Genomic DNA, 14,208 nt, shown 5'->3' with positions numbered 1-14,208 from the left:
CGTTTGGGCGATAAGAGCCTCATTTTTTTTTTAAATATTTATCAAAGGAAAACCCACCTTAAGCGGAGCCAACCAGGTGTGCAGGGTCATTGTGATTTTTTTTTTAATGACGACGAAAGAACTCCATAAGAGAACCGGATCACTTAATAAGACCGTATCGGTATGTAAAACTCTGAGTTGAGGATACCATCAACCAGCTTTACGTGATAAAACAACAGCGGGATTCAATGAGTCCTTGTGAATCATGACTTCTACAGGTCAAACTAATGTTGTCAGTATCGGTATCGGCCCTGAATCGTTGTGTTGCCGATTCAGCTGTATGGGCCGACACTCAGCTGAATCATTCTGTATCGGCTCAAAAATAATAAAAAATTCATTACATGACACATGTTAAAACCATTAAAATAATTTAAAAATACCATTAAAAATCATTTTTTGGTATTTTTCACATTTATTAAAATTTAGCCATATCAGCCCTGCCGGTATCGAAATTCTGCCGATACAATGCGTATCGGCCGGTACGCATGGATACTGATATATCTGCATCTACGGTGTTGGCCGTAGCCAAGCGACTTGCTCACGTACCTTCAGTAGCTTACGTGAAATCATAATGACAAACATCGGTGATGTAATATTTTTGGTCATCGTTTTGAATGGTAAAAAATATCGTGGTACTTTCAGATTATCGTGATATTATTGTTTTTAATGAAAATATCATAGCTTTATTGTGATACTTTAAATACTGGCTATATCTCAAGAAAAAACTTTATTTTATTTTTTATGTTTTTTAACGTTGTTCCTTGTTACTTATTTTGGTTCCTAATTATTAATTTTGCTTGTTATTGCAAGTAAAAAACCGAGAAAAAACGAAATACTTCAACTTCATAAGAGAATTTGGCTGCTCTCGTTTTGTCATATCCTTTACATGTAATGCATTCACTCAGATTTGGATATAGTTCGAATTTGGGTTCAAATTTGGATTAAAACTCTATACTGAAATCAAATTCAATTGTTAATCGGATGTTGTTTATTCTACTGAATCTGACTATAAGAATTTGGATTTGATCAAGTATCCAACTCAAATCCGAAACTTTGGTTTAGTTGAAAATGTGGTAGGACTATGATATTAAGCTTCTTGTTGTCGTTTTCTTTAGTGAACGAAAAGGATTTCAATTAATAAAGAAATGGACACTGCATGGACCTTTGATGAATATGAAAACTTGTGTGTGAACTGGGCATTCCCAAATCCCAACACTTTTTTTTTGCAAATTCAGTCACGTAGATGTGTTTGGCATAGTGAATTTGATAGGAATCAATTGTTAGATCTGTATTTTCTATGAAAAAGAAGATTTTTGGATGCTTGAATATTTATGAAGATTATGAGCCATTGTTTTTAAAGCATTAAAAAATCATAATAGGATGATTCAAGAGCTGGTCCTCATAATCCCAAGCATGTTGATCGCATCCGTGTGGTTAGATTTAAGAGAAAAGAACAAAACATCCATGAAAAACGTGGTTCACACAGTAGTTCTCATAGTCTAGTGTCTCCCTAAAACCTACTCTAGCTTCCGCTTTTTTTTCTTATTAAAATTAAAGCAGATTCGGCAAGAAAAAAATTGAATTATTTTTATAAAATAAAGTAATTTATTTTCAAATGCATCGTTTCAAAGCTGGAAGTAATAGTATTTGAACTCAATCTATTGAGCCAAGTTCAAGCTGAATCGTTGGCAGAAAAAATACATTCTGAACCTTACATGAAATATATCTACATTATATTTATTCCATTTCAATGAGCTTTTACCATCCGAGCCAAGCCGAACACCAGTTGTTTGTGGTTGACTTGCCAAACCTATTTTACGAGGTCAAACGAGCTCTTCATAAGCCAAGCATGAGCTTACAATCCTAGCCATGCTAACTCAGTTATCCCCTGCCTTTTTTTTTTCTTAATCCTCTGCCAACTTTGCCAGGCACCTCCCCTGTTGGGTAAAGGTACTGCTTCATATGCAGTGAGGCAGCAAGTCAGATTAGCTACTTCCTATGCATATCTCACCTCTATGCTCATACTGGTGATGAGGGTGGATATTTCCTTATCAAAGGGAAGGTAGTACTATGATGACAAAAGAAACATTATTTGCCAAACAAATCCCGCAGATAGTCCACGAGAGTTCTACTCATCTGCTAAGAGCAACTCAGGAGCATCACCAAGTTGACAGGAGTCGTGAGTTCGAAACCCATGGTGCGCGACCTTTGCCATGAGGACAAAGCTGGGGCCTGGGGCTTTACATTAATGAACTTGATAAGCAAGGGGTTTTTCCTCAATTATCCAAAAAAAAAAAAGCAGATTCAGAGCTACCATTTTATATTGTAAGAACCCACCTATCCTCTTCACATTCACATTACTGAAATTAATCCCCCCCCTTTGCACAAGATGCTTGTAATTGGTATTTGAAAGTGATCAGGAATGACAAAAGCCCACATAAAAAACTTGAATGCAGAACATGCCAAATAATAGATTTTGATATCGTTATCAAATAGTGAAATTTTTTATGGATCTCATTGGACGGAGATAAAACTGCATGCCTATAGATAGTAAAATATGACACAGAACCCCTGCAGTATAATACAGGAAGAGAAGCTAAAGAATGGTGACAATGGCAGCAATCCCCCCCAAAATTTTACAGAAAGGCCATTCACCACCCGCCTCCACCTACTTACGAAGTCCCAGCCAATAGCTGAACGTGGAGTCTCCGTCCCTGCAATCTCACAGGTCTCCATGCCTGTATAAGCAATATCCAAGAATTTTTGCCCGGTCATCAACGCGTCGAACTGCACTAACCCACATCTCATGTAACGCTTACTTGCAATGCATCTCGGAAAAACCCTCCGCTGAAAGAAGGCTCGTGATCATATTCTTCAGCCTCTCTGCACCTGGTCCTGGCCTAAGTACTGTTGTATCGCCAATAACAGAACAAGGATCACTGCCGTTGTGTGTGTCTCCAGCACACCAACCACCAGGGACAAGACCACCAGCAGAACGTCCCAGGAGTTCTTTGTCGATCTTTTCAAGTACAGGATCATCTTTGAGAAACTTTCTTGCAAATGGAGCATTACTGTCTGTCATCCTCTGAAAATCACCAATACCAAGAAAGTGTGGGTGCTGCTTCGGAGGATTGTCCCAGGATATGAAATGCAGATCATGATTTACAGTGGTATTGCAGAATTCCTGGGTATTGCAGATGACTGTGTGAAAATATCCCTCAGGTGAGGATATGAAATTGGCATAATACATGAGAACTGTTCGTGGAAGATTGTCCCATCCCCATAAGCAGAACTCGATGAATGATCGAGAAAGCATCATCCAAGCAGAACCTGATATATGACAGAACCCACAGTCAGTCATATTTCCAAACACTACAAGTCCTAAATTTGAGATCCAATCAGAAAAATTAAAGCCAGCCAAACAAGTCAGTAAAGTTCACATTCTTGGCTACCAAAGAATCTGATGCTCATCTCAACATAGAGGCATTTCATAATTAATTCCATTCAACATCAATAATCTATTTTCCATGCACATCGAAAAAATAAAAGTAATATCTATGTTCAATAACCAACTTTTCTCCATCTGTCAATGCATATTGACAGATGACAAATCACCCTTCTTTTTTTTCTTATCAGAGCTGCGGGACCAAGGTTCCGTCCTTTTTACATTGGGTAGAGATCGGTGATTCAATACACTGTACAAAAGAGCTACCAAACTCGCACCGACCCTGCACTTGGTGATGTGCACAAGCTGCTACTTACAGACAAGTGGAGCTGACAAATCACCCTCTTGTTGGTGCCTTCTCTCACTACCATCTAAGTTTTCCACATTCCATAATGGAAGGGACTTATTGATTTCAACAAACTGCAGCTTCTTCACCTCAATTTAAAGAGGGTGCTTCCTACAACATGGGAATTCTTCCATTATTGCTGCTAAATTGGTTGTATGACTTGCTTCTATTAGACTTGGAATCGGTCAAGGTATTGTTGTGGCCAAGCAATAGGAAGTACTATTAGACAACCAAAAGTAGAGAGCAGAATACAAGACATTGTTGTAAAAATCATAACATATTGTAATACAATATGAAGCATTGTAGTATCAGGCCTTGAACTGACAAGATACAAGGTCATATATCATCTAAAATCGATTATTGGGCTGTATCAACCCATACCATACAATGCAAGTCTTTATGAAAATGTATCGTATGATACAACCTGTATCATGAAAGTTCACTGAAGCCCCAAATGGACAGAAAAGTCACATTTGGCATATTTTCAGTGGTTTTTTAAGCCAAAAGGGGTCATTTTGAACCCATTTTCACATTCAAACATAAAAAAAAACTTCCCCATTTTGCATCAAATCACTTTAAAATTTGAGGATCTTTTGCATGATTTCAATCAAAATCAGAGGCCTAGAAGTCAATTTTTTGATAAATCTATTGTCATTTGTAGGGATGGCAGTGGACCGGGGCGGAGGCGGGGGACAAGGTCTCCACCCCCGCCCCGTCTCAAAATTCCGCCCTCCATCCCTGCATGGGTTTTGATTTTAACCTCCACCCCCGGTCCAAACGGGGCGAGGCGGGGCCCCATTTCTCCCCGGTCCACTGCCATCCCTAATGGTATTTTAGTTATTTTACTAATGTGGATTGGGGACGGGGCAGGGCGGGGGAAAACACAAGTTCATCCCCACCTCTATCCCTGCACGGGTTTTGATTTTAACCTTCATCCCCGCCTCCATCCCCGTTTCATGTCCTCCATCCCCAGTCCAAACGGGGCGGGGCCCTGTTTTCCCCCAGTCCATTGCCATCCCTAGTCATTTGCCCATAGGAAGGTATTTTTGTGCGAGGACCTAAACCAACCCTTGGATGTCTCATTCAAGCTAAAGAGAGTAAAATCTGCAAGATTAAAGGTGGGATCATCGTTCTTGAAGATAGAAGAGGACCCTACAGCTCTAAACCACAAGGTAAGAGGTGCAATCTATACTATCGTAAGAGGTTTTTCTTCTCTCTCTCTCTCAAACCCACTTTTTCTTTTTCCTCCTTTCCCTATTCTTCTTAATCTTCCATCAACTACCTCTCTTTCTCTCACTTGCCCTTCTTATTCATTTTCTTCTAAACTTCTAGTGGGTTTCCCCTCTCATCACTCTCCGTGCTAGGAGTCTACCCAGCAGCTATCTGTGTAATGAAATATAAAAGAATAATAAAATGCTTCTTATGGGCTTTACAAACACACAAAAGTGTGTATAGAGAAGGACCACTTATGGGTCAAATACAATCACACAAGCAGAACCCCAGAAATGGGCAAGAAACAAAAGGTAAAAAATATAGATCTTTATTGGAGATAATTGCTTAAGTCAAGCATTACAAAGAAGAGGGGTTCAACCTCTTTATATACACAAAGGCCAAAGGAGAGGGCCTTCGGACCCTTCCCAACGGCTACAAATAGAGTCGTTGGAGAGGTCCCAACGACTCTTTCAAGGACTTAAGTTAAAGGACATTTAAGTAAACAAAAAGGAAATAATTAGAAATAAATTATTGTTGTGCTCCTAATGGGCATAGTCTATTACAACAAGTAAAATAACAAAAAATACCCCTAATGGGTATTATTTATTACATCAACATTATATATATATATATATACACTTTAACACTCCCCCTCAAACTTACGGTGTAATCATCAAAAGTTTGTCAAGCAAAAAATGAAATCGGACAGAAGGAAGAGCTTTTGTAAAGAAGCCGGTCAACTGAAATTCCGAGTTTTCATAAAGTAGGATGATGGTCTTCTTTAGGTACTCTTCACGAACATAGTGGCAATCTATCTCAATATGTTTAGTATGCTCATGAAACGTATTATTGTCGGCTATGTAAATGACACTCTTATTGTCACAACATAACTTTGAGGGTGATTGCATATGCACCCCTATGTCTTCCAATAATCTTCTTGATCATACGATTTCAGATGTTGTGGTAACCATGGCACAGAACTTAGTTTCGGTTGACGACAACGACACCTTCTGCTGCTTATTGCATTTTCAAGCCACCAATGAGTCACCTCCAAACACACAAAAACTTTTAGTTGTGTGTCTATCATTAAGATCTCCTCCTCAGTCAGAATCCGTGTAAGCAATTAATTCGAGTGGGGAGGAGGAAGACAACTATCCTTTTAGAAACAAAATTTTATAAATATCTAATGATACACACAACGACACTCATGTACACAGTGGTAGGGAAATATTGAAATTGTCTGGTTATATGGATTGCATGTGAGATATCAGGTCTGGTGATGGTCAAGTATGTGAGGGCCTCAATCATTTGGTGGTAAGGAGTAGGATTGTCTAGAGGTATCCCTTTTCTCATTTGTAATTTCAGACTTGTTTATGATGTCAAAAGAAAATGATGTCAAAAGAAAACTTGGATTGAGCTAGAAAATAGCCACGAGCAGAATATATAACCTCAATCTCTAAAAAGTATCTAAGAAAACCTAAATCAGTTATTTCAAAGCTTTGTTTTTAAATATTTTTAATAAAACTAACTCCCTATTTGTCTCCTCCCGTGATAATCATGTCATCAACGTAGAGAAGAAGGATAACAATACAAGCATCAGATCTCTTAATAAACATAGCAGTGTTATTATAACAAGAAGTAAAACCTAGTTTAACCATAACAGAACTAAAACGATCATATCAAGCTTTAGGTGCATGTTTCAAATCATAAAGGGATTTCCTTAAGTGAAGCATCTTTCCAACAGGAACCTCATATCGAGGTGGTAGATCCATATAAACTTCTTTCTTCAATTCACCATTAAAGAAGACATTTTTGACATTCATTTGATAAATAGGCCAACGTCTAATAGTAGCTACAATTGTAAGGGTTCTAACAGAAGTCATCCTAGGTACTGGAGTAAAGATTTCATCATAATCTATGTCATACTCCTGAGAATATCCCTTGGTCACTAATCTATCCTTATGCCTTTCTAAAGTTTCATCACTCTTGGTTTTAATTTTAAACACCTATCTACAACCTATTGTCTTCTTTCCATAAAGAAGATTTTTTATATCCCAAGTATTGGACTTTTCTAAGTCTCGTATTTCATCATTCATAACACTCATCCATTCAGGACAATTTTTGGTCTAGTTGTATAAGGAGGGTTCAAAGTAAGAAAATATCTTAGCTAGACAAGCTTTACATTAAGGAAAAAATCATAGGATACAAATCTATTTGGAGGCCTGTGTTCTTTCTGATTTCCTAAGAGTGCTTTGTTCTTGATTTTTTATGCTAAAATATTGTACTAAGACATTGGGATGTCCACCAGTTCCTTCTTTTATACTGGATAACTAAAGGTCCACCATCAATGTTATAAGACTCACCACACGAGATATTGTTTTGAGGTTCATCATTAACAACATCATTGTTATTTAACACTTCATCATTATATTTAGGAAATAATACCAAAAAAGAGTAATCATCATTTTCTTTGATAGGCACATTTAAATCAAAAAAACTTTTTTGCTCTATAAAAGTAACATTCCTTGAGATATAGAGTTTATCATGTTTAAAATCATAACATCTAAATCCTTATTTGCTTTCTCCATAACCAAGAAAAATATAAGGAATGGCTCTTGGAAAAAGTTTGTCATTTTTATTTATAAGAATAAAACATTTACATCCAAAGGTTCTTACTCTGAATAATCAGGGGTAGTTTTATAAAGTTTCTCATAAGGAGAAATATTTTAAAGTTTGGCTGAAGGAAGTTTGTTTATAAGGTATACCGAAGTAAGTGCATCTTTAGCCCAAAAATGTTTTGGAACATGTTTAGAAATAAGCATGGTTCTAGTGGTTTCTACTATATGCCTGTATTTCCTTTCTGCCAAACCATTTGGTTGAGGCGTGTTTGGACAAGATCTTTAATGCAAAATGCCATGATTTTTCAAATAAATTTTAAAGTCATTTGACATATATTCTCCCCTTGAAACAGAACAAAATATAAAAATATTGGTTTTAAAGAGATTTATAACAAGGTTATGAAAAGTTTTCAAAGTTTCAAAAACTTCATATTTGTGTCTAAGAAAGTAAATTGAAGTAAAATGAGAATAATCATCCATAAAAATCACATAATAAGTAAATCCTCCTTTAGATGTAACAGGAGCAGCTCCCCAAAAAGTTCTCTCTTGATAAGGAATGGCTTTCCAAGAATACAATCAATACATTGGATTTTTTCATTACAAAATTTTCTTAAATGGGATACATTGGATAAATGCTAGGATGTCTTAGTCTTTGATGCCATAAAAAAATATCTAATTTTTGTACATTTAAACAAAAAGTATTTTTGGGAATGATCAATCTGTCCATGTAGTAGAGGTCACCCTCTCTACAACTTTCCCCAATCAAAACATGGAAAAATGTTTTGCAGAAGCAGTTTAAGGCAGCCTTAATTTGGACAGAAGTCCAATGTGTCTGCAAACTTGGGATATACAATGGATTTGAGTACCAATGATCTACAGAAGTTGCAAAACTCAAGCAGTCACAAGCTTTCAGTTTCTCGCCCTAAAAAAATTGGATATAGCATATGCACATGTTGCAGAAGCAAGAATGATGAAGGAGAAAATAGCTTTTCAGATATCATAGATAAAAGTAAGGTACAACTTATATACATATAGAAGGGGGGAATTAGAATTACTCACAAGAAAGATCTTGAATACCAAGGAAAAAAAATCACAAGCAGGTCACCTTACCTGAGACCTTTCTTGACCATGAATTAATATACTGAGACACTTTTTATAAAAATAGAAATTAAGCTGGTTAAAAACAAGCCTAAATGCCATTCATTCCATTCATGCAAGTCCCAGTTTTACTTTGGCTCAGAAAAAAGGGGAAAACAAAGCCTTCATGCAATAAAACAATGAAAAAGAAAACACTCTCTTGTTCATATATTTATGTTGTCCTCAACTAATGTAAGATAAAAAAAAATATGAACCATGAGATATCATACACTCCAAGATTTCTATAATAACTAGAAAAATAAAAGATACAAATAAATTATGGTAATAAGCTTGGACCAATGTTGCTGCCTGATATTCAAAAATTAAATAAAGCAAAAGAGGTTCCACAAGTACATATCAGATGTTGCAAGCCCAACAGCTAAGGTTTTTCCTTCTCTGTTTAATATACTATCTTGCTGAAAAGATCATTTCAGAAACCACAAACAAAAACCAATAGCATTTCCTGTCTACTTCACTCATGTTCTTGCTATCTACATAGAATCACGTGATTGGATGGGCAAACAGGAATTCTGCCATCCAAGATGCGTAGAATCGTCACCCATATTACAACCAAAAGCAACTTTAAACCAGCAAAAAACAACATGAAACTCCTGTTGCACAGCTGGACAATTTTTTGAACTGCTCAATTGAATACTGCTGCAGAAGTGCAACCCTACTAGACACATCAAACGACCACTTGATTAAGTATATTTTATTTTGTATTCTTACCTAACGGCAGGTTAGGTGAATACATTCACGGTGTCTGCATCCCCCAAATACGCTGCGAAGGGACGAAATACTCTCTCTTCCTCTCTTCCAGAAAATAATGACCATCAAAGAATTTAAACGCCTCTTGTGGTTAGCATACACCTTCAAGGAAATGCATTGATCCTACAAACTAACAATAGGCATCAGTGTAACCACGGGATACTAACAAAAATAGTGGACTACGCCTAGGCAGCACTGAGAGAAACATTTCAGGGCACAAATGATAGGTAGATGCACATGTGCATGTTCAGCCACACCCTAGAGCTAAACAAAGACACCACTAAGAGAAACAGTTCAGTGCACCAATTATAGGCAGGTGCACAGGTGCATGTTCAGCCATACAGATGGGCAGCTCATAGTTAAGCGATGTAATAGGGAACCAGGCATTTTTCCAGTTGAAATCAGATCTCGAATTCTAAATTTTCAATTGCATCAAGATGGACCTAGAAGAATCTGGATCAATAGCATGAGAATCCTCTGAATTACAAATTGTTAACTTCCATCGTCCTTCCTATTAAATTTGGGAGTTCTACCAATAATAAACAACGAGTAGGAGTCAGATTTTGTATAATCAGGAGAATTATAGTATCTCTACCTGATTATTCTGTTGGTGAACCATCAGATTCTTTGTCCAAATCCACATAGGGGAAACCAGGGGAAACAGGATGCAGCATGCTGAGAAATATGGAAGCTTTAAAGCAAAACTAGCGCAGTGATCAAGCAGGGGCTGCAGGGGTCAGTTGCCAAAACAAAGGCTTTGTTCATTAATGAGGGTTTCTTCCTAAATTAGGAAGGCCTAGAGGTGATGAATGAGGGCACTCTAGGAAAGGTCAAAAACCTGGTGAGCTTAGAAAACAAGCTATTACAGGTCACTTTGTCCATCTTCACACGCTTTGTGTGAGAGAGTTCCACCAAATTGTATTTTCTTCGATACAACTTGCAACTCTTTTGTATAACAATATGTTCTAAATTTTCTCTATTCTAGAACATGACTTCCATCACAATCAAAAGCATAATCTGAAGACTGAATACAGCAAAGAACTAGAAATCACCAAAGACTAGCAAAGTACTGAGAGATGAATAGAAAAGAGAGAACGAAGAAAGCAAACACCTGTGAACAGCTTAAATGCAGTTGGAACGCTTCGCCTCTCCGATGCCCAAAACACCTCTGATTTCTGTGTCATGTAGAGCCCTGGATCAATGATAATCGGCTTGGCTCTCTGGAATCTACAAACCGAACAATATGGTGAATCAGAGAAACAAAAAAGACAAAGAGAGATAAGGAGCAATGGGGATTATGTACATAAACCAACAAATACGGGTGCTGTTCTTGTTTTCGATCAAAACTAACCTATCCTACTGAGAAGAGGAGGAAGAAGAACACGGGGACTTACTCTTTCCAACCAATGTCGCTCGTGTGCTCGATGAAATTCAAATGCCTCGGAACATCTGACAACGTATGAAGAAGATCTTCGCAAGAAACAGCAAAATTGGCGACCCCACCAAATGAAGCAAAGCAGAAAACAGTCAAATAAATCCCCCGCTCACCATGAAACACAAACGAAAGAACTCAAAACCCCAACATAGAAAATCCATAAATAACAGAATGTCCTCCTTGATTTAAAAAAAAAATTGAGAGACAAAAGTCGAGAAAAGGAAACCCCAAATCAAAGAACTGCAGATAACCAAATTCACAGACTCCACCACAAACCTAAAAAATCATAAAGAGATGAAAGGAAAAAAAACACCCAAATCTCCCAGAATTAAGGATATGGGCAGCCAATGCAGAGTGGGGCTAAAAATTAAACAGGAACCATAAAGAACAAAAACGGAAGAGAGCGAGAGAGAGCATACCATCTTGGGTAATCAGGGGATAATCGGAAGCGCTGAGATTGATGAACCAATCCCAATCTCCGCTCTTCTTGAGCAAGATGGCAGCGGCGTGGAGGGTGTTTGCGACCATGGTGGGTCCTCTGTAGGTCACCAAATTCGCCTTCGTCACCACGTGAACGTTCCCGATCTTGGCGTAAAGCGGGTGCTTCTTCACGTATTGGGCGAGCTCCAGCCGCTCGTCCAGCGATGCCTCGAGGTCGAGGTGAACGACGTACTCATTGATCGGATGGTAGAGAGCTTCGAGCGTCCTCCTCAGGCTCTCCCCATCCCCCGTCGACCCCGATATCAGATACGCGATTCTGGGGACACCACCACTAGAAGAGAGAGAAGAAGGAGAAGAAGAAGAAGAAGAAGAAGAAGAAGAAGAGGGGATGGAGATCGTGAGCTTCGACTCCACAAAAACGGGCATGCTATCGGAATTTAGGGTACCAAACAACGGAAGCGAGGAGGCGACGCCGGAGGTCATGACGAGGAGGAGGAGGAGGGAGACGAAGGAGACGATGCCCAACAGGAGTATCCATTTCTTCTCCATGTACATCACTCTCAAATGCAACAGCACAAGATTTTTCATCTCTCTCTCTCTCTCTCTAACTTTTTCCTTTTGTGGGGTGAGAGAGAAAGAGAGGAGAATGGGTTTTGGGGGGGTACAGATTACAGAGATTGGTTAAACGAGAGAAAGATTATGGTGTGTGGTTGGTTAGTGGGTGAAGAAGGAATCTGGTGTAGCGAGAGAAAGAGGGGCGTAGAGAGAGAGAGAGAGAGAGTGAAGAGAGAGAAAGAAGACAACAGGGCCATGATTTTATTTTTTAAGTCACATTTGATGCAATTCTTGTTCTTCATTGAATTCTTTTGGACGCAAATCTTGGTCTTGTTTGCTCAGACGAATTATTTAAGTCGGTGATTGGATCGGATTTTGAGCATTCCTAATGTGGACAGTGGTTTAATTAGTGGCAATCTTGATTTGAATATTTATTTTATCTGACTATATAGTATAACGATGACTCAAATTAATAGTCAATAAGCTACATTTTTGTATGAATTTTAAACTAGGCACCAATTGCCTCAAATATTCTTATGGGGAATTTCTTATTAATAATGATTTAGAACAGCAGAAAAGTATTTCACTTGCTAGGGTTCAGATACACCTGCCTGTTGTTCTGAGGGAAGGATCTAGACCCATGTCACAAATATTGTGGAGATTTTGAATTTATCGTAATAAATTGTACACATGGAGCCTGATTTAATGGGTACAGATTACGGTCATTCATTCAAGAACTAATCTAATATTTGAGTTTTTTTTTTTTCAAAATATGAGTAATTTAAAAAAGTACCCATCCAACGATTTAGGTTGTGACATTAACTGCACTGCTTTCTTAATTTTCAAACCCATCGAGATGTAAAATGACATTTTTATTTTGTTTATAAAAATAAATCATCTTATGCCATATTATGTTCTTGTGTTAAACAAATCAACAATTAGGATTTTTTAGTTGCTTGGTTTGACTAAACAAAGGTCAGTTGCATGATTTCAAAATCAAGCGTGCATTTGAAACATAAATTATAAAAGCAAGGAGTTAAATGTGAGATCGCCATGATCAAATTTAAAATAATTAATCTCACCGGTTCACCTTAGGGTTTTTAATTAGGAGCTAGTAATTAGAGAGAGTTTGTGGATTTGGAAAAATGGAAGTCATTAGCAACTACAAGGTGGTGGTTAGCAAATCAATTTTTTTGGGATTTATAATTCAAAAAAAACCACACCCGGTAGGAAGACCTGATTGTATTGTGTCAACCTGCTATACCTACGGTTGTCATGCCGGTGGCATAAAACTCCAAGGCTAAGACCCCGACCCCGACCCCGACCCCCCGGGGCCTATCCTATGCTTGGGGTTTGCTTGTGCAGAGCGGGTGACGCCTATGGGAATTGAACATTGATCACCCGTCTAGCGGCCAAGACCTCACCCCACTTGGCCAACCCCCTTGGGTCTAGCAAATCATATTTTGAATACAAACACAAACAAAGATCATCTCTCCTATCCTCTCCCATTTTCATAAACCTCATTTTCCCAAACAACCATCTTGATAGTAGTTTAACCAAATTTAAACCCAAATCCCTAACTCTTATGACAGCTGCTATCTACCAAACAAAGCTTAAAGGCTGAGGGTTTCATTATGGTGGAAGGGAATGCCCTTTCACTGGAAAAAGCACAATCCTACCACCTCAGCCCTTCGTTGAAAACCCTTCCACATGAAGGTGTGAAGGCATTTTCAAATGAAATAAGTGAGAAAATGTTGGAGCCCACTTGGGCTAGTGGTGACTTTTTCTATGGAATTTTTTTTGGCGTTTGCGCAAAGATATGTAGGTGTGACAGTGACACCTTTTCATGCAAAGAAAAGGGCTTGAAACAAATGAGCCCTGAGAGAGACCAAACGTTGGTCGATACATGGGAAAGACTTTTTCTAAGCTGTCACAATCAATCAGGACTTTAGACAGATTAGATGATCCGTCCAATCACTTTAAGTGATTTGACATCTTCACCATCCATTGCTTCATCCCACGAAGACCCCACGGTCTTTATGCAATTTGTGAACGGCGAGGATGCCAAATCACTTTCATTAAAGTGATTTGGCAGATCACCTAAATCGGCTCTTGTGACATTGGCCTTGTGTTGATCAAGGCTCTTGTTTTACTAGACAGTTAGTTTATTTAAGCGCAACAGATAGCTGCTCAGGTTAGGGTAAATATTTGG

General features: G+C 38.2%; 1 protein-coding gene across 1 annotated transcript; it reads right to left on the bottom strand.

Annotated features, from left to right (window-relative positions):
• Nucleotides 1-2,799: 2,799 nt before the first annotated feature.
• Nucleotides 2,800-12,164, bottom strand: LOC149815076 (beta-glucuronosyltransferase GlcAT14B-like). The gene is made up of 4 exons (XM_089988857.1): nt 11,420-12,164; nt 10,960-11,035; nt 10,677-10,792; nt 2,800-3,369 (listed from the first exon to the last, which is right to left on the bottom strand). The coding sequence occupies exons 1-4, from the start codon at nt 12,027-12,029 to the stop codon at nt 2,855-2,857; spliced, it is 1,317 nt and encodes a 438-aa protein (XP_089844983.1). The 5' UTR covers nt 12,030-12,164; the 3' UTR covers nt 2,800-2,854.
• Between the last annotated feature and the right edge of the window lie 2,044 nt (nt 12,165-14,208).

Source organism: Nuphar pumila, chromosome 15 (assembly GCF_984573655.1).
Source record: "Nuphar pumila chromosome 15, dmNupPumi1.hap1.1, whole genome shotgun sequence".
Classification (NCBI taxonomy): domain Eukaryota; kingdom Viridiplantae; phylum Streptophyta; class Magnoliopsida; order Nymphaeales; family Nymphaeaceae; genus Nuphar; species Nuphar pumila.
The sequence above is the reverse complement of the archived record's forward strand: the minus strand, read 5'-3'. Positions and strand labels throughout refer to the sequence as shown.